This window comes from Pteropus medius, unplaced genomic scaffold (genome assembly GCF_902729225.1).
Source record: "Pteropus medius unplaced genomic scaffold, Ma_sr-lr_union100, whole genome shotgun sequence".
NCBI lineage: Eukaryota > Metazoa > Chordata > Mammalia > Chiroptera > Pteropodidae > Pteropus > Pteropus medius.
In genome coordinates this window covers 66,910-91,991 of record NW_024352841.1, presented here as the reverse complement: position 1 = coordinate 91,991, position 25,082 = coordinate 66,910, and the positions used below count along the sequence as shown (strand labels likewise).

Genomic DNA, 25,082 nt, shown 5'->3' with positions numbered 1-25,082 from the left:
ACACTGCAGAAATACAAAAGATCATACAAGAATCCTATGAAAAAGTATATAACACCAAATTTATTAACCTAGAAGAAATGGACCAGTACTTAGAATGATGCAACCTTCTTAGACTGAATCAAGAAGAACTGGAAAATCTAACTAGACTGATCAGCAGTATGGAAATGGAAACAATCATTAAAAAACTACCAAAAAAGTAAAAGACCAGGACCAGATGGCTTCACCAGTGCATTTTGCCAAACATTCAAAGAAGATTTAATACCTATTCTCCTCAAACTCTTCCAAAAAATCAAAGTGGAGGCATTACTTCCCAACTCATTTTATGAGACCAATATGACCCTGATACCAAAACCTGGGAAAGATAAAACAAAAAAAGAAAACTACAGATCAAGATCTCTCATGAACACAGGTGTAAAAATCCTAAATAAGATACTAGTGAACTGAATACAGCAACATATTATAAAGATTATACGCCACGATCAAGTGGGCTTCATTCCGAGGCACAGGGATGGTTCAACATACACAAATTGATTAATGTGATACACCACATAAACAAATTTAAAAATAAGAATCATATGATCATATCAATAGATGCAGTAAAAGCCTTTGAAAAGATACAGCATCCATTTATGATCAAAACACTTAACAAAATTGGTATGGAAGGAAAGTACCTTAACATTATAAAGGCCATATACGAGAAACCCTCAGCTAACATTATACTTAATGGTGAAAATCTAGAAACTACCTTTTGACCCAGCAATTGCACTTCTAAGTATTTATCCAAAGAAAACCAAAACAATAGTTCATAAAGATCTATGCATTCCTATGTTCACGGCAGCGCTATTAACAATAGCCAAGATATGGAAGCAACCTAAGTGCTCATCAATAGATGATTGGATAAAGAAGTTATGGTACATATATACAACAGAATATCACTCAGTTATTAAAAACACGAACTCTTACCGTGGATGGTCCTAGATGTTATTATGCTAAGTGAAAAAAAATTAGGCAAAGACAAATACCATATGATTTCACTTATATATGGAATCTAAACAAAATAAATGAACAAACAAAATGAAAACAGACTCACAGATACAGAAAACAAACTGGTGATTGCCAGAGGGGAGGGGTGTTGGGGGGTGGGTGAAGAAAGAAAAGAGAAAAATATATATATAACCCTGTAAAATTTTTAAAAAGTAATAAAATGTCTGTTGTTGATGTCTTAGTACTAAGAAAAATACTGATGGAGTGTTTCTTTGCTACTGTTTCTTTGCTACTGTTGTCAATCCTCTCTTCTTTCACTCTCTATCTTTCTGAAGCCATGGGAATAAAGAGGAGTTCTCCTGCAGAGGAATACAACTTGCTGTGGATTGGTTTCTAGATAAAGGCCATAAAGATATTACTGTATTTGTGCCTGCATGGAGAAAAGAGCAGTCCCGACCTGATGCACCAATTACAGGTATGATTTCAAATAAAACATTTTTTTTTTCTTATCCAGAGGCAAAACTTGTGGAGAAGTTTATGTTCCTAATTTAGATAATTATTTTTTTCTGTTTGTTTAGTATACTTAAAATGTATTTTATTAAGTATATTTTAAGTGTATTTTTCCTGATGTTGTGTTGCACCACATGACAGTTAAATATAGAAAACTTCAATCCAGCAAAGAATAAAGGACACAATTGCAAAAGAAAAAAAACAAAGAAAGAAAAGGTATGCTTTTCTCCTTTTCTGTTTGACTGTAAACTTCAGACTAAAGGGGGATGAATCTGGTTATGAATGTGACTAAGTTTTCCAAAATACTAAAGAAACAATGGTAGACAATGAATCTCATTGTGTACTAGAGAGATGATGTGAGATTTGCAAAGCAGGGGGTAGAATATATAGAAATAAAAGTTCCATGGCAGTCAGAGCCAACTTATTTGTGAGACATAGTAGCCCCAGTGCCTAAGGCCCACAATACAGAAATATTTTAATTTAATTTTATTTTTTAACATCAGGAGGAAAAATTGAGTATAATAACAATGAATGTATAATAATATCTAACTTGATTATTTGTCTCTATACCAATGCAGTTGTTAAGTGCAATTTTTAATATTTCTTTGTGGTAGAAGGTGTCCATGAAGGCAAAAGTGCCCAAGGTTCTCAAAAATCATATGTAGCCCTAATAGAATTAGGATCACTACGTTCACTAACAAATTGTAAAGCTAATTCTTTACAGTATTTGAGAGCATATAGACCTCAATCCTATGAATGTCAGCTGTTGCTTGATATGGTAAATGAGAAAGTCCAATGAATGGCTATTGGAGCTGTGTCATAGAGCTGTCAGCTAGCAGCTGGACAGGTTCCCGGTCTCAGTCTGAGAGTGGATCCTGGCCCTGATTGAGCTCAGCCTGCAAGCTTTCTTTCCCCAGCAATTAAGAGGCCAAAAGGAGGGTGGGGGGTCAATATTCACACGCTACAACTTAATGTTTCTTCTTAGCTGTGACCTTCCTTTACACAGAAGGCAAAAATGTAAGTCCCGAAAAGTGATAACTTACTCTCCTCCTGGCAGACACATCCTCAGCATACTGCCGTTTTGTTGTTGTTGTTGTTGTTGTTGTTGTTTTTCTGTAGCCGAAGCCAGTGCTTCAGCCAAAGAGCAAAACAAGCATCAAGAATTCTAGGATATCAGTGTTAGTTCTCACTTTTCATGGTAGTTTTTAAAACTTAGTTGTTGTTGAATCTAGTTCCTTCATCTTGTCAAAAAGAAAACTGAAGCTCAAAGGGTAATGTGACTTGCCAAAGGCCACAATCCAAATTGGTGCCCTGGCCAGGAATAGAGTCCACTTTCTCTGTTAGGGCAAATAAAATATTCATCCGGTACCAACTTACATATTTGTAATGTGGGGATAATGCCGTTAGTTTTCAAAGATGATATCTACTCTGAGGCATATAATCCATATTTTGACAGATCAAGATATCCTACGTAAACTGGAGAAGGAAAAGATTCTTGTCTTCACACCATCCAGAAGGGTCCAAGGCAGGAGAGTTGTCTGCTACGATGACCGGTTCATAGTCAAATTGGCTTTTGATTCTGACGGCATCATTGTATCCAATGATAACTATCGAGATCTTCAAGTTGAAAAGCCAGAATGGAAGAAATTTATAGAGGAGCGATTGCTGATGTATTCTTTTGTGAATGACAAGTATGCTTTTTTCCAGTAGGCTCTGAATAGCCTAAATCCAAGTTATCACTGGGAATAGATTTCATTTCATGTCAATAAACATTTACTGAACACTTGCTGTGTACCATGCACTATGCTGGCTGCCAAAGGGATAAAAGTCTGAATAAGAAATAGGACTTACCCTTAGGAAGCTCAAAGAATAGTGGAAAGAGAAAAGGACGATGTGTTGTGATAAGTGCTATGGTTAGAATTTTCTAAATTGTTTTGTCTACATGAAATGATAGGAAAATGACATTTGAAGTGAAGTTTACAGAGTTCATTAGAGATAAAGGGAACATCATGGATAAGTCTATAAAGATGTAAAAGTGGGTTGCATGTTGGAGAAACCAGCAAGCATGCCAATGTGGCTGAAACGTATAGCCCATAGAAAAATTATGCACAGAAAAAATCCTGTGTTTGTGATCAAGTGGGAACAGAGGGAAGAATTGCTGGCTTAGCAAATGATAGACTTGAGGCTGGAAGGGCAGTTAGAAGGCTGTGACAGTATAGGCAAGAGGTAATGAAAATATGAATTTCCGATAAGAGATAGTGAGAACAGAAAGGAAGACATTTATCTCTTGCTTGCTTGCTTTTAGGTTTATGCCTCCAGACGATCCTTTAGGACGCCATGGCCCAAGCCTTGAAAATTTCTTAAGAAAGAGACCTGTTGTTCCCGAGCACAAGAAGCAACCATGCCCTTATGGTGAGTACCTATGTGCAAAACTGAGTTTTTTGTAAAGTGTTAATGTTACTAAGGGAAACATAAGGACTCTGTGAATACTTTTCTCTTCAAGGTTTCTCTTTCAAATGGAAAATTCTGGCTTGTCCACTTTCTGTGTGTTAAAGTCTGTGTCTTCATGTCTTCTCATTTAGAGATTTAAAGAAACGTCGTAGAAACTGCATGAGAAAAAAATGTAACTAGAATTGAAGAGAAGATTAGTTGTCGCTTGTTAAAATGATGCGTGTTCTAGCTGCCTCCGTCCTGAGCAGCGTTGCTGGGACAGGGAAATGCAGAACCCTACAGGGCCTACAGAAGCAGAAAAGATGATGCCAAATTGAGTGTGGCCCCAAAAAGGACATGTCTCTCAGGCAGGTGACTGCACCCTTAGTCAACTAATAATACCCCCCTTTTTTTTTTCAGATCTGTACTTTCCAGTTTGCTTCTAAACTTTGTTTTCATTTACTTTTTTAAAAAAATAGTTTTCTAGAGTACTTTCATGATCTTCCCCAAGTCCCTTTGTTACAAAGTTTGTGAGCCTAACCATGCAATATAGGATGCCTGGTCTGAGGCTAATTTGGATGTTTACTCTTTTTCGATAATCATATGTTTATGGAACATCTTGGTTTTCAGGAAGTAAAGTTACTTCCCAAAGTCACACGACTAGTAAGTAACATAGCTGGAATTGAAACTTAGGTCTGACCAGCCTCCAAACCTGTGCTCTTTGCATTGCACTATGCTGCCTTCTGCTTATCTACACCACCTCAGCACGCAGGTCATACCTAGGAAAATTTGTGAATTGTAGGAAAATAAAGACTGTTCGACTGTTCTGCTTCTAACTTTGACACAGCAGTTTCCTCCCCAGCATCCCACTCCCACCTCTTCCCTTTCCCCTCACAGTGTCTGATGCCTCCTTGGTGTTGTCCGTCTCTCATCTTTATGGAAAGTTAATTTTTTTTTTTTTTTGCCTTAACCCCAAACAGTAAAACTCTAACCTGAGTGACCAGATTGTTAACGACAGTTTCTGGCACAGAGAGTTGCACCACTATGAGAGAGAGTCTTACCCCAAGGCATTATTTTTCAGGCAAAAAATGCACCTACGGCCACAAGTGTAAATACTACCATCCGGAGCGGGCCAACCAACCCCAGCGTTCGGTGGCTGATGAGCTCCGCATCAGTGCCAAACTGTCCACAGTGAAAACCATGAGTGAAGGCACCCTGGCCAAGTGTGGCACAGGGCTGTCTAATGCCAAAGGTGAGATAACCTCAGAAGTCAAGCGTGTGGCCCCCAAGCGCCAATCAGATCCCAGCATCCGGTCTGTGGCTGTGGAGCCTGAGGAATGGCTGTCCATTTCCCGTAAGCCTGAGGCCAGCTCTGTCCCCTCACTTTTGACTGCCCTAAGTGTTCCCACAATCCCACCCCCCAAAAGCCATGCAGTGGGTGCACTCAACACCCGTTCGGCCAGCAGCCCAGTGCCAGGATCCTCTCATTTCTCCCACCAAAAGTCCTCATTGGAGCACATGGCCAGCATGCAGTACCCCCCCATCCTGGTTACCAACAGCCATGGGACCCCTATTAACTATGCTGAGCAATACCCAAAGTTTGAGTCCTTGGGGGACCACAGCTACTATTCAATGTTAGGTGACTTCTCCAAACTGAACATCAACAGCATACATAATCGAGAGTACTACATGGCTGAAGCAGACCAGGGGGTATATGCCAGGAATCCCAACCTCTGTCCTGACAGCTGTATGAGCCATACCAGGAATGACAACTATTCCTCTTACAACAACCTGTACTTGGCTGTAGCTGATGCCCATCCTGAAGGGAGTTTGAAGCTGCATCACTCAGCATCGCAGAATTGTCTTCAGCCTTTTCCTCATGGTTACCATGAAGCCTTAACACGAGCACAGAGCTATGGCCCAGAGGATTCTAAGCAAGTCCCCCTCAAGCACTCAGTCCCCCACTTAGTTCTGCATGCCCAGCACCCAACAACTGGAGCATGCTCAAGCTGTCCTGGAGACTACCCTATGTCTCCTAATATCCATTCTGGGGCAACCCCCCAGCCAGGACGTGCCCTAGTGATGACTCGAATGGACAGCATTTCTGACTCCCGCCTCTATGAGAGCAACCCCATGAGGCAAAGACGACCTCCTCTGTGCCGGGAACAACATGCCAGCTGGGACCCACTGCCCTGTGCAACTGACTCCTATGGCTACCACTCCTATCCCTTGAGTAACAGCCTCATGCAACCATGCTATGAGCCAGTCATGGTACGGAGTGTGCCTGAAAAGATGGAGCAGCTTTGGAGAAGTCCTTGGGTTGGGATGCACAATGATTCCAGGGAGCATATGATCCCAGAGCACCAGTATCAGACCTACAAGAACCTCTGCAATATTTTCCCTTCCAGCATCGTCCTTGCAGTAATGGAGAAGAATCCCCACACAGCAGATGCCCAGCAATTGGCAGCCTTGATTGTTTCTAAGCTTAGGGCTGCACGTTGATATGACGTAAAACCTATTCCTTTATATGAATATGAATATTAATACTAATAATGCACTAATATGATGATAATAGTGACTAATAACTTTGTGTTGCGTTTTACAAGTTAAAGAGTATTTATGTCACTGAAGTGCATAACAACCATGTGAGGTAAGTCTTACTAATGTCTTATTTTCTAGACAAGGAAACTAAATAAAGCTCAGTGAGATTAAGTGACTTGCCAAGGTCACACTGCTAGCAAATGACCAAGTCAGGACTCACACCCAAGTCCTCTGACTCCAAGTTTCATGCCCTTTTGCACTGCACCATGCAGGTAACAGAGGACAAATCCCAGGGAGAGAGGCCTACATGCAAGAAACCCCAAGGGGTTCCATTACAAATGTTGTCTCAGTCATACATTTTATATTATGAAGTATCAACTATATATCTAATTTAGAGAGCATCAGGATCACATCATATGTTGAATTAACCTTTTAGGATTTTTAATAGGAATACTTAAAGCTATTTAAAAGTAAATGCATACTTTATTGCATGGATATCTGCCCATTCAATATCTTTATTAACCAAGCTATAAGGTCACATTAAAGCTTCTAGAGTTATATTTCAAACCTATTGTTAGCAATTATATTGCATGTATGACTGTATGTATTTAGTTTGATATGTGTATATCTCTGTATAACCTTTTATATAGTGATGAGAAGATAGGCTGTACACAGTCCTTAGTCTACAGCTGTATATCACAATGAGTTGATGATTTTATGTCACATTTTATAGTTTCACTTAGTTTTGAAAGTAAAATTACATGCCGATATTTGAACAATTACTTCCTTAGGCACCAGAGCAAACTAGCTCTATTTCCTTTGCACTTTTTACTTGTCAACATTTATTGACAGTTCTTAGCTTTTAAGTCTCTTCACCTCAGCAAATTAGAGATCAGACTGCAGCTTTCTTCTTCAGAGTAGCTGATGGATAAGCTCAAGTTCTAAGCATATTAGGTGTGTGCTAGACAAGCACAGAAGAGTTTGACCAGGACCAAGGGATTTACTAGAAGAGTCCACTTCCCTTATCCCAGGAGAGATGGCCAAACTCATATGGCATTGAATGAACACAAAAGGTGCACTCAAGGAAGTCTAATGGATGCTCTTTGGACTTCTGATCTATGCAGTATTCAACATCATGGGATGAAAAGTAATGGAGAACAGTGCACAGCCATGTAGTTCACTTTCTCCTGCTATCCACTCTTTGGGCAATAAGGTCGGTCATTGGTGGAGCAGATTTTTTTAGAAAACAAAACCAGAGAATTTTCTAGATGGAAAAAGGCAGCTTCCAAAAGGGGGATGCTACATCTTTGCTAATAGCTGGCTCAGTTATGCACTTCAAATATACGCAAAGAGATTGCACTTGCCCTTAGATAATTCTTAAAAGTGTTACTAAAGAAGGTAGGACTTTGGATTTAGTGGCACCATTTGCGCAACTTGTATCTTGCTCAGGGTGGGAACCTTTGTAGCTAAATGCCTCTAGAAGAGGCATTTTGTCTGTGTGTATGTGTGTGTGTAGTTTTTTTTTGTTGTTGTTGTTGTTTGTTTGTTTTTAAGCCGCACTAAAAGAACCCCCTTTTTTGAATCCATTGTATCGTTCAACATTTTGAACCATGACTGGCTCACTATTTCTTGAGCTGGAACTTGCTAATTTCTATGGTCGGTTTTTCATGAATGTTGAGAAGGCCTGGTCTTGGCCTTTTGTTTCTTCATGAGAAGGTGTAAAACTGCCTATAAATGTTTCTTACTCTGAAACACTCCGAATGTGAGGCTGTAGCCAGGGTTGTTTCTGGTGGTTTGATAATGGCTTGCATACTGCTTTCTGCCTTTCTGTCTCTCTCTTAGTTGATCAAAACTGCATCTCAGCCAATGTTCCTTTTCAGTTAACCTTCACATTCATCTCCTACCATCTGATCTTTCCATCTCACAACATATTAAAAAGTAAAAGTATTTTCTTTAGTAAAAGACAAAATATTTATATGATCCGAAGAAAAAGCAGAGCATAGTATTTTTTGTCAGGTAGGTCCATAGAGAGTGACAGTTGCCACTGAAGCACTTGCTGATTCACACAAACACCATTTCATACTTTCTCAGACCTTCTAAACCTGTGCTGTGTCTAAATCAGAGTATCTGACAATCTTAGATGACTCTACTGCCTTTGTGCCAGTTAGTTCATCTTCCTACCAAAATCATCAATGGCATCACAGTATCCACTAGCTGCACAATTTACAGAGAAGCACAAGATTAATCTTGTCAGCTGCAATTCATCTTGAACATGTTCATGTTTAGTACTCAAAAAATTATAAGCTCTTCCCAACACAGGAAATATTCTTAAGGCAGAATATGCATTATTTCCTAAAAATGATTGTCATTCTTCTCTTCTCATAAAATGTGTATGAACCAAAGCGGTTAGGAGCGATGCCTCAAATAACCAGAAACGACCTTTTGTTGATACAAATTGTATCTCCTTTTTTTCTGATTGTATAGAAACAAATGTTCAAAACTCACCTTAAACTAGGTTTGACACTAACTTTTCACCATGATATTTGTGGCACTGTGTGTCACAGGGAAGTTGCCCAGGAGTTGTGAGGGAGCTTTTATTTCCAAAGGGCAGTAGTAGTTTATAGACAAAGACAGTTTTTCAAGGACTCTTTATTTCTATGTGCACAGCTATTGTGTGTACAGTTTCAAGCATTATATTGCAATAAGTTCTCTTTAGCCTATTCAATTTAATGTGTCCTTGCAAAAGGAATTTTGTGTAAAAAACATTAGTGGTAGTGAATCATCTTTAAGAATCTATAAATAGAGCACAATTCATACAATTATGAATGCATAAATCCAACTTGGTTCTTAGTGAAATTACTAGAGAAACATTTTCTTTATATTGAGGTCCATACACTTCTTGACTTTCCCATTTTGTGTGTAATTATAAAACAGCAAAAGCATTGGGACTATCTTGGCTCCTTTGATAATAAAATCAAGCTTCCTTCCTGGGGCTAAGTGTGTGCCCTTCTGGATATTTACCTCCAAACACTCAGCAGGGGTTACTGCACAGTGTTTTATATGGTTTTCAAGAAACAGTGCATTTTGCAAGAGGTGCTTTGTAATTTTAATTCTCTCACTGAGTTTCTGAACTCATAGGAAGTCTGTGTCTGTTCGAGCCTTAGATTTTATAGAATTTGTGATTTGTTTTTCTTTTTGTGATTTTGTTTTTGTTGTTGCTATGTTTTATTTCCACCTGAAGAAGTGTGACTCTGGAGTGGCATGATCAATCCAGGGAGCCTTTTCAAAAGTAACATACAGTCATTGCACTCTCTCTTAAGGTGCAAGGTATGGAAAGGAGAATGACAGATGCCTTATGGGAATAGTCTACAAAACTTTTCTTCTTCTAAATAACTATATATATACATATATACATATATATATATACATATATATACATGTATATACATATATATACATGTATATATATAGAGAGAGAGAGACATATATAGACACGTATATATATACTTCTTTCTCTCTCTCTCTCTCTCTCTCTCTCTCTCTCTCTCTCTCTGTCTCTCTGTCTCTGTTAGTTTCCCAGGAGAATACTTCTAAATCTCTTTTTTCTATTTTAGAATAAATTATCTTTATATGGTATTCAAACATTGATATCCATTAACCTTTGGCACTGGATTTTCTTCTAATAAAAAAATAATTCATTTTGAGAGTCACTCAGTTACCATTCTATCTATGCTGTAAGTATGGGACATTGTACAAATGCCCTTTTTGAGACCAACAATTTCAATACACTTTGTTTTACTCTGTGAACCAGGTCTGGAACTGTACAGGGAAAGTAATGTTGAGCTGTCCAAAGAGTCCTGCTCAGGTCTCCTAACCCTTCTCTGCCTTCCCTTAGTTTGCTTCTTCTCAGATCTGAAACTGAGGAGTGCATAGTCTTCAAATGAAATGACACTACAGTTAGTTCTCATTGGAAACCAAACCAGTATATTTTGGGAACCTGCTTGTCTAAAGTAGTTGATGCCTTTGAAAAGACACAGCATATTCAATATCTATCATATTTTAGCTAGCTATATACATAGGCAGATTGACTATTTTTAGTCCTGGTTTGTGAATCATTGAGCTATAGTAGTTTGCTTTATCCATTTGTGGGATTAAACAATACTGTTTAATGGTTGTAAACTTTTATAAAACCTCTTTGGGTTTTTTGTTCGACCCAAACATAATGTAAGTCTCAATGACAAAATATATAAAGCCAACCAGAGGTGAGTGAAAATATACTTTGTCTCCAGTTTTGTCTGCCCCTATAATGCACGTGCAATGATTTGCAATACTTTCTTACTAGCATGAATGTGCTATTACTACTCCACGAGGTTTCTATTTGTTTCACCTATCATCATGATATATGCTGTATCATTGACAACAGTGAACTGTAACCACACTTATTTACTGCATAAACTATTTGTCTACTAACCACTAATGGCTCTGTTTCTTTAAGAACCGCAACATCAAAAGCCATACCACATTTACATATACACACACTCCAGTTTGGTCTTAAAAAATTGAATTTCTGTCCTTGGGACTTGCATCTTGAGATAAACTATTAGAAGAGAGATCTCCCCAGATGAGTTTGTCTGAGTTTTATCACAGTAAGCATATGCCCTCTCATTTTTGTATGCTAACACAGCTCCGAATGCTAGAAAACTGATGTTTCCCACAGGATTGGGCTGGGCCAGGCCTCCACTGGTGGGTCAGAGTAAGGTGGAGGGCTTGGAGCCAAGGCTTCTTTCTGTGAAAAACCTATAGTGTCTTCCTTGAATAGCCTCAGAGTCACAGACATATCATCTGCTGAGCCGTAGCCAGAATATCAGATCTAGAAGTGGCCTGGCACCCTGCACTTCACAGAAAAGTCACTCAGGGAGTGTTCAGCTGCATCAACACAATCAGATTATAGGTGTGGGAACTGAGACTCCAAAAACTGAAGAGATTTGACCAAGGTTGAACAGTGAGTTAGTGGCAAAGCCAGGATTGGAACCCTGGCCTCATTGCTCCAGGCCAGTGAGCCCTTTATCACATTGGTCTCTGCTCTTCCTTCAGGCCTCTCTGGAGTTTCCTACTCATCCTTCCCCATCCCCTATTCCTCACCTTTGCCACTCCAGGCCAGTCTCATTCTAAAGGCAGAGGTGGCCACAGTGGCTGCAGGGGAGCCCAACCTAGGAGCCTTTGGGAGGCTATTCCTGAATCTGAGACTATATGTTTTTTTTTTCTTTTATCATTCTTCTTGAGACAAAGAGTACTCATCTCTCCCTGCCCTCATCCTCTTCTGTCTCTTTACTCTTGCTGCATTCTCTCACATTTCTCAAGCATACCCGTATCAAGTTCTTACTGAGTATTAAATAGGAACCTGGCCTGTATTGGGCTAGAGAGAGACCAAACAAGAAACAGTTCCTGTCTTCTGGAACTTGCACTCTAGTGAGGGAATGAAGTATACTTATAAATTAATAAAGATTTTCCTTGTTATAAAATTGTATACCTGAAACTTATATTATATTATTAACCAATGTTATCTCAATACATTTAACTTTAAAAAAGACTTTCTTGGAGAGCAGTGGCAGCATGAAGGTAGGGGGAGTAATAAGATTAGTTAGAATCCCCAAAAAAGGACAATTAAATGTTCCATGCCTCTCCCTAATCCTGGGAGGAAAAACTACTAGTTTGACCATATCCCTCTTTAGCTTACTTCTTTGGCCTCAAGACCTACATTTTCTTCATATAACCCATGTTCCAATCACCTTGGACCCTTCACAGGTGCCATAACATGATGTACTCTTTTCTTATCTTACCCTTTCCAGATTTTTAGTTTCCTTCTACTCCTTATTCTGACTAGCAAACTGTTGACTCTAAAGACTCACTGCTAATGTCACCTCCTCTATTAAGCTACCCCACCTTTGTCCAGACGGTGTTAGTCCTTCCTCACAGTGGGCCTTGCACTCAATTTGAACAATATCTCTATTTTAGCACTTGTCACTCTGTTATGTTGGCATGTAGACTCCTCCAAGAAACAGAGTAGGAGTCATGTTCTTCATCAAAGATGAATTACCAACTTTCAGAAGGGGTGACTCAATTACTGTTGTTGAATAATAATATAGTCTATACCCTTCCCTTGATCCCCAACCCTGTTCCACAGTTAAATGTGTGCTGTTGAAAGCCGTTTTCTAATGTCTCTGTTCTCTAGTCAGAAGGAAAAGGTCCAAGGACAGTGTGTTAAGGTTGCTTCCTGGCTGGTCCTCCATCACCCTCCTCCCTAACCCCAACGCCCACCCCATCCCTGCCATCTGAAGCATCCCATGCAGAGACCTGGCTTTGCAAATCCCAGGTTTCAGGAGAATTCTAGCCAACAATAACCTTTGGCTCTTACACTCCCTGAACCTGGACTAGAAATGATAGTCCAGATAGCTCAGAGAGCCTGCTCCCCATCTTTAGGCTAGTCTTTGCACTTTGTCCTAGGTTATATAGAGATTTGAGTCCTGAATTTAAGACCCACCAACCCTGGAATGAATCCACAATACTCATATATACAAAGCATGATAAACTTTAGAGAATACTTTCATATGTTATCTTTTTTGATCCTTATAAGAAGCCTGTAAGACAGTTATCCTCCTTCTACAGTTGAAATTGTGGCATGATCTGCCCAAGGTTGCTCCCATTAAGTGGTGGAGCTTGCCTGGAACCTAGTTCTTTGTGTAGCTTTCTCCTCTACTAGTACATCTCAAAATTTAGCATACATCTGAAACACCTGAAGGGCTTGTTAAACCAGGTTACTGCCACTGTCAACCTCCCTGATTCAGTTACTGAGCAGGGTTCAACATTTGCATTTCTAACAAGCACCCAGGTGATGCTGTGGTTGCAAGAAATATGGATCTACACCGAGCTATTAACGTGTTCTTTACCCTTGGACAAATCCCTTCTTTTTGTCTACCGCAGTGTCTCAATGCATGAAATAAGGGGGCTAAACTAAAACTATGATTTCAAAACTTTTTTTTTAGCAGCAAAAACTCATTTTGCAAAAAGAAAAAAGATCCTATGTATGATACCAAATATACACAATAGATAAAATCCAGGCTGCTCTAAAGAGGTGGTAGAGCTTATAGCACCCATCTTCCCATGGAGCAAGTACTGAGTCATCCCAGAATACTTTTGCAAATCCCTTGACTAGATGTGGCCTAGACGCTCCTGAGTGCTCCTTTAGCTCTGACATTCCAGGATACAAAAAGACAGCATGTCCTCTTGTGGCAGGAGAGGAAACAGACTTTATATTAATCAGTGCAGGAGACTGCTTTGCTCATGGCTAATGCTTGGGTCCACACAGGACAGGAAATCTTAACTGTTGAGCTGGTGGGCTCATCGATTCCTTTGATAATTGGATTTGATCTGTGGACCAGCTCTAGAAAAGATTATATTCAGGATACCCTTTAAAAGGTGTTGAGGACTCCCCAAGGGTCCTAACTCAAGTTAAAAGCTCTGGCATGACATTTCCACTAAATTCCTCCTTGGCATTTTCATAGTATTAGCCCTCTCCATAATTCCTTGGCTTAACCACTTCTTGGATCAGGTTCTTGGCTAAAATGTTGTCTGGTTCTATTTCTGTTCGCAAACTTGACCCCAGAGATGCCCACTGTCTTACCCAGCTACTCTCCCCAGAGTGGAGACAAGGGATACTGTAGCCAGACTTGACATCAGTCAACCACCACACTGGAAATAGCACCGAAAAAAAAAAACAAAGAACTTGTGGCACACTAGAGCTTTGCTGAGGCACTTAGCAGAGGCATCGGGTTATCATAATTGGTGACATTGTCTTTTCTCACCAGGCAGAGGGATCTGAGGGGTGAGAACATGTTTTATCCATCCCTATCTCTTGGAAGCTCAGGGCAGACACAAAGTAGTCACTCAGAGTCTGAGGCAATTGGGTGACCATAGAGGAGCTCTGGGTCAGTCTCTAAGGTATTTCTCTGGCTCCAGTGCCTACTGTGGAGAAGTCCCCTCTATCTCTTCTAGGCCAAAGGAGTGGGAAAGTAACAAAGAAAGGTTTCTCATCGGCTTTTAACTGCTGTTTGATGCCCAAGGAGGGTAGGCAGGGAAATGACTCAGAAGCCTGCTGGGTAACACCTGGAAGGCCTGGATCTTCCCACTGTCTGGGAGGTTCTGAGCAGATTCCCCTGATGCTGGCTGGACTCTGGCCAGCAATGCCTCTCTTCTGGGGTCTGATGTTTCTGAGTGAGCTGGCCCTACTCTACAGCAGAGTGGAGCAAAAATGTTTTGAGTCAGGAAGAATGTATAAGTGAAACCTGGTAGTAGAAACAATCAGGGGCAGTGAGCCCAAGGGGCCTCAGGCCCCAGCTCCCACTCAAAGCCCTGTTATGATCTCACCTTCTCTAGAGCCCCCAGAATAAAGAGAGAACTACATTGGTCTGCCTCAGCACACACCACTTCATCTCAGAAACACCAAAACAATAGTTGCCTGTTTATTTTTTTTTTCAAAAAGAACAAAACAAAAAACAAAGCATGATTAAAATTCTATCATAGTGAAAGCTGAGCTGATGCGGCTGATTCAGGACGTCTCCCAGGTTGTTTCATGGAACATCAGGTGCACTGTGGGGTCGGGGGGCAAGGACTGCTGCCCAAGAATAGATGGCACAGGGCGGGTATCAGAAGAGCTGCAGGCCAGTTTTGAGACCATGCAGTTGGCCTTGGCTCCAGAGGAGGCCCTCCAAGTTGCTGTTGTCGCTGCTGCAGTTGCCACTGCAGTTGCCACAGCTCAGACCCAGGGTGCTGTGGAGAGGGTGGGGGTCAGTCAGGGAAGAAAGCAATTTTAGGCTCTGGAAAGACTAAGGGTGCTTGATGCATGTGTGTCTATGGAAAGGGCCCACCTTCCTGCCTGGCTTTAGAAAGAGACTAGAACAAATCTGAGAAACTACCTCAGATGGGCCCCCATGGTGACTCTGCTCTTCCCTCAGTTGAGGGAGAGTGGGAAGAAGTAGAACTTTTCAAGTAGGACTTTATGCAGAGCCCCAGTATATAAACCAGATTAAAGCAGAGCTATTTGGGTTGAGGTAGGAGAGGGAGACCTGCACCATCCCACCCACAGGAAGATATTGAAAGTGGCTGCCTTAACAGGCCTTCTTCCAAGGCCCTAGACCTTGGGGGCCCAGAGGACCCAGGGCTGGATCCCTCCCACACCCAACAGCTGATTAAGAAGCCCAAGGCCAGTCTTAGGCTGCAGGGCTAGACCCAGCTCCCAACCCAGGATTTCAAGATTGCTCTCAGGAGACACTGCCCCTTCTCCTTCTCTGGTCCTGTTCAGAACACTTTTGCTTTCCCTGCTTACTGCAGGTCAAAGGTCCTTCCAGGTAGATGGGAGTGACAGCTGAGAGCAAAGCCATCATCCCTCCTCGCAGGCAGATCCATGGTTACACTACTGCAGCTGAAAAAACCCTTATAAATCTAATTCCCTCCCATCCTCTCCCTCCCCCCTTAGCCAACTACCTGCTAGATAAGGAAACTGAGGCCCAGAGATGAAAAGGGACTTGCTTAAGGCACAAAGCCTAGTCCAGGCTTGAGCTGAGACAAGGAGCAGGGGTGAGAATGTGTGCTCTAGGGGAGGAAGCCTCCCTAATACAGGGGGTGTGGGAGCTGGGCAAAATCAGCTTCCTTCCAGATTTAAGAGCAGCACCTGCCCACACTTCACCTTTGATACTCTGGTGTTCATCAAGCCAACCTTTATCCAAGGGGAGAGAAGGTGCCGGTATCTCAGATGTGTGGGCCCCACTCCCAACTACACACCACCTGGCTTCCCCAGCTGCTTCCTCTTCTCTCCAAGAAGCCTGCTGCCCCCTGACCTTGGATAGAGTCCATAGCACTGCCTTGGGCCTGGCCTGCTGCTGGGCCTCTGGGTTCTATAGCCCCTTCCCCCAAATGTCCAGAGGAAGAGAGGCTCATCTCCCAGGGAGTAGACAGGTAAAATAGGGATACACTATCAGTTTCAGAGTCCCACAGAAGTCCCTCACTGGTTACACACAGGATTCTCCTAGTTACAATGGCCCCACATTCCAGAATGTACAGGACCCCTGGACAGGCTCATTTGTGTTACCAGCAGAGCCCTCTTCAGTAAGGGCTGCTTGGTTCCTGAGGCTCCCTGATAACCCAAGAGCTCTCACACCTGTGATCCAGAGGTGAGTTTTGAGGGAGAACTTGAAGCTCTGTGCAGGCCTTGCTACAAAGATACCTGGACAGTGTGGGAAGGCCTACCGATTATTCTGTGCACCTTTGGACAAATCTCTTCCCCTTTCTGGGGCTCAGTTTTCTCCTCAGGAACATGAGGAAGTTGGATTAGAGCATCTGTTATTGATCTTTTGGGAGTGGTAGACCCTTTAGAGCAAGGGTCCCCAACCTCCGGGCTGTGGACCGGTACCAGTCCTTTGCTTGTTAGGAACTGGGCCACAAAGCAGGAGGTGAGTGGCCGGCGACCGAGCGAAGCTTCATCTGTATTTGCAGCCGCTCCCCAGTGCTAGCATCACCGCCTCAGCTCCTCCTCAGATCATCAGGCATTAGATTCTCATAGTAGCACCGGTCCCTGGTGCCAAAAAGGTTGGGGACCGCTGCTTTAGAGATTCTGTTGAAAGTTATGGAACTCTCTCCTCCCAAAATACACATGCACACATACATATACACTCACACACAGACACAAAGCGGATGGAATCCAAGAGGAGTACCAAGCCAGTTCTGCATGGCTGCCTCACTGGCACCCCCCACTAGGGGCTAGGAGTCCTGGCAAGGGCCCAGCCAGGGACTGGAGCTTATACTTCACTTATTTAGGCCCTGAATGGGGACAGATACCTCCTCCACCCACCCCACTTTGTGTCTTCTTCCTTCCTCCCTCCCTCACTCACTCCCTCCCACCCTTCCTCCCGCTTCCCTTGTTCCCTCCCTCCCTCCATCCAGCAGGAGTCAGAGAACAGGCTGAGGAACCTTGCCGCCACGAGCACTCACCCCATCTTGCATGTTGGGGGTTCCAGCCGCTGCTCTAACACAGGTTGGTCCAAGAGATACATGGTTTCATAATTCTCCAGCATAAGCTCTGCTGGGTCCTCAGTCTGACCTGGCATTCGGCCCAAGGGAAAGGTGTCCCACCGTACATCTTCTGTGGAGCAAAGGGAGGAGACAAGAGTGGATTGATTAACTAGTTCTCAGGCCCACCTCCACAGGGCACGGGCTCTATGTATCTCCAATTTCACTCCTCTCTGTAGCACTCTCCTGAGCTCCTCTACCTTATTACTCCCCACCCCTTCCCCATTTCCCCACATACTCTTTATGGTCCTTCTTCCCCTCTATATGTTCATACACACCAGTACCACAACTCACCTACACACCATGCACAGAACTCCAGACACTTTTATTCCTCTCCACCCTTCTCTCATGTCCCCAAACATGTCCCCATACAGACACAGACAATGATATCTGCTTCATACCTGGCTGTATCACTACCTCAACCTCTCACTCTCACCCTCACCCCTATTTCCACACAAATATATGTCCTGGAGAGTGTGGATGCCTCAGAATTCCCACCACACCTCCTCCCCAAACCCACAGATACCTCAGAGTCTCTGAAAGATCTATATTTCCTACATATGTATATGTAAACTCCCTGACATGTTTGAATGCAATGCCATTTTTTAGTCACCTTGTCTTGACAGATTTACACACATACCCACGTACTACCTCAAGGTAGACTCACTCTCAGAGATATTATGCTCCCCCTGCCCGCTTCAGGGCCTTATTGCCCTCTGCTGCACACAGAAAGAACATCCCTTCTTTAGAGAGGGACTGTCTCCCTGCATACCCCCACCCCACCACCTAAGTGTACACAAAAGCACAAAGAACAAGCCCTCTGTTAAAAGAAAGTTCTCAGTTTCACTCCCTGCCTCCTACATTGCTCATTCACAGGCACACAACCCAGGAATCTTAATGTCACTGCATCCCCACATATGTGCGCACACAGAGGAAGCAAAGGCAAAAGGGAGAGGGAAAGGTTTTGATGTCCTAGTCTTTCCACATTCACAAAACACTCCTTACCACCCCCATCCCCCAGATACTCCATTTGAGAATGGACTATGTTAGGCACTCTCCACTCACTCTGTTCTATCACTTAAACACCCTCCACAGTATTATACTAAATCCCTGTCCCCATCCTTACACCAGTATATCCAATGTTTTCATTTGAAGCCTTCACTGATGAGCTTCTCCAAGGAGACAGTTTCTGGCCTCCTGTTTTTTCCTGGTACCTAAGACTTCTCCCTGTCATAACACATTCTAGGAAATATCAACCCTGGACTAACTTTTTATGTTACCGATAGAAGTCCCTCAGGAAAGCCTATTCTTCTGCCTCCCTATTTCCTCACCCTTGGCTCTTTTACAGGTGGGAAGTTGTGCCTGTCTTGATGCCCTGCACTGCCCTGTACATACAAAGATAGGTGCATACACAGGATCACTTCCCCCATGTCACTGACCTGATCACCTTCCCTCCCCATCACCAACATCCACTACCCTGTCTACATCACTGCCCATCTCTCTAGCCTGATATTCTTGTACATGTTCCTTCAGTAATGGCATGGATACACACAGGCAATCTCTGGATGGCTGTCTCACTGCCTGTTCTCACACCTTTCCATATACCCCCACCTCATTACTCCTCCTTCTGTCCCTCATATACATACTTCCTGGCCCCCATGGGCCTCGGCAACCCTGCCTCCTCTTTCAAAAACATACATGACTATGGGTGCATGTATGCACAGATGCATGTACAGTGACTTCGCAATGACTTCACAGCCCCTACTCTCTCCACATTTCAGTCAGCCAATGTTCCCCGGACCCTTAAGATGAGAAGACTCATAAACATCGAATAAGTCCTTGCTCCTATTTTTGTTTGCCTAGGGTACATACTTCATCTCTCATTCTATTTCTTATTTTCACAATACTACACACACAATAATAATAATATCGTGACACACGTTTTACTCCGCACTCTGCCTTTATGTCTGAACTCTTCCATACACATCCACATAAGGACAAAGGCTACACTTTCCACCCTAAGTTCCTTCCCTGTCTCCTCCCTCTCCCTATTGTTCCCCACCATGCCCACCCTACACCACACCCAGTCCCAGCTGTTTCCCCTCCCTCAGGCTCCATCACATAGGCTGTGCCCCACATGTAAGTGTGTATGCATACAATATGCCCACACACACAGGCCAGACTGTTCATCCTTTGGGGTTGCCCTGCCCTAAGGTTCTTGCTCCCAAACCTAAATGAGGGTACTCAAAAGACTACCGTCAGGAGGAACACATTCATGTTCCCCCACTTTGTTATCACCCAACTCTCTCTGAGCCATCCCAGCTTTGTCTCACTAACTTGTATGCTCATCTGAAATCCATGTCAGTCCTTATTTTCACTCTTCTGATCTTACTTCCACTTCCTCTGACTTAACGCCCCTGGGTTCTTTCTTTTTCATACACACAGCAAAATCCTGTCTCATCACCACCCAGCCTCCATGTGTACATACACATTCATATATACACAGAAAGTACTGTTCTGTTTTGCTGCCCCTGCATCACTGCACATGAAAAACATGCAGAATCAGACATATGTCCAACTCTTAGCTCTCTTTCCTGTTTTGCTGTGCAGGCCCCGCACCCACACCATACCCTCTGAATGTGCTCTTTGCATGAAGCAGCTGGCAGCATGACAGTGCTCAGGTCCCTGGCAGTTACACGCTCTGTCCTAAGGGGGAAGGGAAGCTAGCCATCATCCATATACCAGGCTGCCTCCAAGGCTTGTCTCACGCAGACTACCTCCTGCTACTTTCCAACTCTTCTCTAGAGTGAAGGGAAGCCTCAAGAGCCAGCCAGAGAGAGCAGATTGGTATGGAGAGAAATTGGATATCAGGCTTTTTACCTGAACTAACTTGCCATGCAGAGCCCTGCAAAGCTCCTCTTTTCTGGGCCAGGAGCCTGACATTCTCAGCAGAGGGGGACTCCTCCACTGTAGAGAAAGGTTCCACCTGCATTCTGTCTTCCTCTTCCTCCTCCTCATCTTCATCATCTTCATCTTCATCATCATCTTCACCCTTTTCCTCCTCCCACTTCTTCCAGTCATTATTTTCCTCTTCCTCCTCCTCTTCCCCCTCTTCCACCTGGTCTTCCATGACCTCTTTCTCCTCTTTCTCATCTTTCTTGACATCATTAAGGCTGCCCTGCTCCTCCTGCTGCTGGGCTTCTCCTTCAGGCACCGAGCTGGAGTCGGCTGGTTTGAAGCTCCAATACAGACTGTCCAGTGTGTACGCAGACTTCCCAATGGGGGAGGCCTCTGAGCCCTCCTGCACCAGACTGTTTTTTCCACTCTGGGTATAAATGGAACAGATGCGCAGTAGTTTCTCCTGCTCCTCGTTTGGCAGGACCTGCTCCATGGCTTTGAAGATGCTGAGCAAAGGGAGGGATGGGGTAAAAAAGACTCAAAATCTCAAGTCACTTCATACCCAATGCTCCACGGTTTGAATTTTTGTCTCTGAGATTCCAGACCTGCCTGTGAAAGGCAGTGCAGTAGAGCAGACAGAACACAGAAACAAGACCATGGACCCTGAACAAGCTCTGTGATTCACCTCTATGGCTCACTTCTATTCTCAGTAAAATGAGGACAATAATGGCACCTGACTTATAGAATGCCTGGCACAGTGCTTGGCACATAGTGGGCATGCAATAAATGATAGCTATTATTAATCTGTACTAAAATGCTATGTAAATACACAAACTAGTCAAAAGGTCTTCAGGGCTGGACATGAGAATGGCAGGTCCTCTCTTCCTCTGGCCTAGCTGAGCAATCTGTCCTGAGCTCCAAAGATATGCCTGGAAGTGTGCTGGGCTCCTTCTGCATGGAACAAGTATGATCCCTTTCTGGGAACAACTACAGCCCAGCCTGGAATGGAGAAAAAGAAAAAAAAAAGCAGCAGTTGACAAGACAAAGCAGGATGTGGGAGGGAAGCCAGATGAGCACTGCGGAGCTCGGGCACTTGGGGAGCTTGGAGAGGCAGGAGCACAAGGACAGCAGGAGAGATCAAGGGAAGGCTTTGTGCAGACAAGAGCGAGCACACTGTGCTGTGTACGTGTGGTAACAGAGCCTGGCTCAAGGGGAAGGGCTGTGCTGAGGGGCTGTGGGAGGAAGAGCAGGCTGCAAAGGTTAAGTGTGTGTGTTTTGGGCAGAGGGGATCATCTGATGACTGGGCACAGGTGAAGGCTGCATTTCTGAAGATCACCATGGTGTCATGTGGAGAATGGCCACATGGAGGATGGCCTCGATGTGGCAGCCTGGAGGCAGGGAGACCAGGGAGAGTTGGTGAGGGCTGACCTAGGGCACTGGCAGTGGAGATGGGAGGGAGAGAAGCTGTGAAGGACAGATAGACAGACAGACAGAGAGCAGGGCTTGAAAACTGGATGGCAGGAGTCAGGCAGAGGAGAGTTAAAGATGATGACATGGTGCACACAAAGGACAGTGCTAACAGCAAACCCACCAACAGATACAGAGCCGCTGGGAAGGAGAGCTTCTGGGGAAGAAGAGGGTGAGCACCCCTTGCAGAGCTTCACACAGAACCAGGCACCTAGCCGGCCCCTGGTCACTGATAGAGGTGTGGGTGGGGTGGAGAGATGGATAGTGTCTTCCAGGTGTATCGAGTTTGATCTGTGGGCCATTCATGGAAGGACCATATATTCTCATGGGGCTGTTCTCTCGGCCCCACAGGCAGACTTGCACCTGGTCACTGGCTGCTGGTTGCTAGGGGCAGGACTGGGAGCTAGTGACTCCACTGGGAGACCCTCTCTGCAGCGCTAATTTCATATTCCAAGAGGATACTGGGTCAAATTGAATTGATATTGGCTGGCTCAGAGAAGCTCCTGAAAAGCTTCCAGCCTTATTAGAAGAAAAGCCAGAGAGAAACTTTTCCCTCTCACTGTGGTCCATTAGTATGGTTAGTAATAAATATTCCCAGGCACTTGACGTTGGCAAGATGCCATATCACCACTGTTAGTTACTACCCACTTGCTATCTTGAGCTGTGTAGTCTGACCACTGAGGTGCAGGGGTGATACGAATCTTAAAATGCATCTCCTTCCTCGGGTTTGCCGGGAACAGTCAGGTTGGTGGAAAGAAAGGGGACTTTGGACTCACAAGAGCTGGACCAAAATCCCTGCCCCATCATCAACAAACCATATGACTTTTGGATAAGTCACTTCACTCCTCAGAGCCTCAATGTCTTTCTTATCTGTCAAAAAGGGTATTATACTTCCACCTCCAAAGACTGCTGCGTCGACTGAAATAATTTCTATAAAAAAACACAGCACTATGCTGGGGAAAACAAAAGCCAAGTTTTATATGTGCCTAATAATACATGCTTTTTGCAATACTGCGATCTAATGGAACACTGTAGGAAGAGCACAGGAGTAAGGGCAGGATATCTGGATTTTGGCCCTAGCACTGACTTGCAGACTCGCTACTGACTTGTAGCATAATACCTGGGGAAATCTTGTTTCCCATTCTTTGTAATGGGGTAATTAGGACTAGATTCACTGATTATCTGGGAAAAGTAGGATCTGTGCACAAGGAACCGTACCCAAGTGAGCCGCTGTTACTGCTGGCATGTGTCGCATCCCTCTGGTATGCTTGGGTTGGGAGAAGATCTCTGTGGTCCAGACTTCTCCAAGACCAGCAGCTTCCACTCTGCAGGCACTTAGGATTGGAAAGTACCTTGAAGGCCACCTAACCAAACCTCTTCATGCTGCATTTTTCACTCCCTCCCCCCATTACATACACATGCCGTGTTCTGGCTTTGAAACTTTATTCTTTTTTTGTGCTCGAATTGCTTAAATACTTCATCTGTGATGCTTTCCTGACCCCTCCAGGCCTTTTTAGTTCTCCTCCCCATTTCCCACCCATCCATATCACTTTAGTCTAGAGCACACACATCTGGCGATATGGCTGTTTGGTTCTGTCCCATCTCCAGGTCTTGCCCTGGCTGACTTTGTCTATGGGGCTATGGTTTTCTCTTACAAGCTACTACTGTGCCCCAAATGGCATCAGGGCTCAAGAAAGACTCTCTGACTCTATGGGGGAATCAGGGAACTAAGAGAGTCTTGGCATCCAGACTCCCATTTCATTCATTCCCCAGGCATGGAGTCAGCTCTCCCACCAAAGATAGCACTGCTGGCAATGAGACAGCAGAGTATAGTTTAGTTCAACAATATTTACTGAGGCCTGTTTGGGGCCTGGACTTGTATAGTATGCTGGGGCGCAGATGGCTAATGCAGAGCCCTTGTCCTTGAAAAGCTTAGTCTGATAGAGGGAAGGAGACACTAGGGAAGTAGACATGGCAACACAAAATCTCAGATTTGGGAAGTACTTGAGAGAGTCAACAGGACAAGGTAGATGGTGCCTGCACCAAGTGAGATAGGGAGCAGAGGAGGAAGACCACTTTGGGGTTGAGGTGGGGAGTGAGATGACCAATTCTATTTTGGTCACAGTAAGGTGCTTGTGGGTCACCCAAGGGGAGATGTCTGACATACTGTTAAATATAGGAGGTTGATCTTGAGGGAAAGGTCTGGGCTAGATAAAGAGATTTGGGCCTCGGCACTTTATAGGAGCTAGTAAAAAAAAAGCACAGGCATTTCAAGGGGGGAGTGGCAAACAGCATCAATGCAGCAGACACAGCAACGGACAAGGGCCCACTGGATTTGGTAATTAGGTCAAAGCAGCTCTGGGTGTGAACACCAAATTGTGGCAGGTTGAGGTATAAGAGGGTAGTGAGGAAATCGAGATTGTTGAGTGCAGATTACTCTTTTGAAATGTTTTGATGGGAGAGGAAGGAGTGATAAGCTGGTGATAACCCAACAGAGGGATGCAGGGTCAAAGATTTTACTTGTGTTGTTGTTATTGCTGTTTTGTTTTAAGATGAGAAAAACTCAGGCACGTTCATAGGTTGAAGAGCAAGAGCCAGTAGAGCAAGGGAGAGGCTGGGATGAGGCCCCAGCGATGCTGGCAGAGGTGGCTCCAGAGCACAGGTGGAGGAGCAGGCTCTGAGGTGGGGCAAGACCACCTCATCCTGAGACTGGCGAGAAGGTTGAATGTAGCCGCAGATCAGTTCACGAGGACTGGACCTTGGGTCGAGGGGGCCCTGCTGGATGCCTCCATGTGCTCGAGGAAGCTAGGGTGAAATGGGAAAGGGGGAGGGGCTTGAGGTGAGTGGTAAGGGTTTAGAACAGTCAGGAAATGGGAAAGTGGGCAGAAAACAAGTAAAAGTTCAGATAAGCAGAACTGAGGCCTGGCCCAAGATTAAAAATCATACCTCTGCAGTGGCAGCAATCCGCAGGGCTATGTGGTTTTCTCCAGCAGAGCTCAGCTCCTCGGGCTGAGGAGTGGGGGAAGCAGAGTGGGGATCAATCCCAGCTTGGGGGTTTGCAAGTCAGATACGACAAAGGATGGGCAGAGCCAAGGGTGCTGATGAGTGGCTGAAGTGATCAACCACAGACA

The 25,082-nt window shown here is 43.9% G+C and overlaps 2 protein-coding genes and 1 long non-coding RNA gene across 18 annotated transcripts in view; 1 reads left to right on the top strand and 2 right to left on the bottom strand.

Moving 5' to 3' along the window:
• ZC3H12B (zinc finger CCCH-type containing 12B) overlaps positions 1-6,485 on the top strand; it is a 354,164-nt gene extending 347,679 nt beyond the window's left edge. For all 16 annotated transcript variants that reach the window (XM_039850267.1, XM_039850258.1, XM_039850259.1 and 13 more), the window contains 4 exons: positions 1,320-1,459; positions 2,951-3,185; positions 3,800-3,906; positions 5,006-6,485. In XM_039850267.1, coding sequence (XP_039706201.1) covers positions 1,320-1,459; positions 2,951-3,185; positions 3,800-3,906; positions 5,006-6,426 — 1,903 coding nt within the window. In that variant the 3' untranslated portion in view covers positions 6,427-6,485. The remainder of the gene's footprint in view (positions 1-1,319; positions 1,460-2,950; positions 3,186-3,799; positions 3,907-5,005) is intronic.
• Positions 6,486-14,953: 8,468 nt separating this feature from the next.
• LAS1L (LAS1 like ribosome biogenesis factor) overlaps positions 14,954-25,082 on the bottom strand; it is a 20,156-nt gene continuing 10,027 nt past the window's right edge. The window contains exons 9-14 of the mRNA XM_039850252.1: positions 24,898-24,960; positions 24,523-24,756; positions 23,170-23,315; positions 20,467-20,990; positions 17,509-17,659; positions 14,954-15,291 (exon numbers count right to left, since the gene is read on the bottom strand). Coding sequence (XP_039706186.1) covers positions 15,168-15,291; positions 17,509-17,659; positions 20,467-20,990; positions 23,170-23,315; positions 24,523-24,756; positions 24,898-24,960 — 1,242 coding nt within the window. The 3' untranslated portion in view covers positions 14,954-15,167. The remainder of the gene's footprint in view (positions 15,292-17,508; positions 17,660-20,466; positions 20,991-23,169; positions 23,316-24,522; positions 24,757-24,897; positions 24,961-25,082) is intronic.
• Positions 23,785-25,076, bottom strand: LOC120592517 (uncharacterized). Its single transcript, XR_005650128.1, has 2 exons — positions 24,898-25,076; positions 23,785-24,756 (listed from the first exon to the last, which is right to left on the bottom strand). It is a non-coding gene; the product is annotated as an uncharacterized LOC120592517 (long non-coding RNA).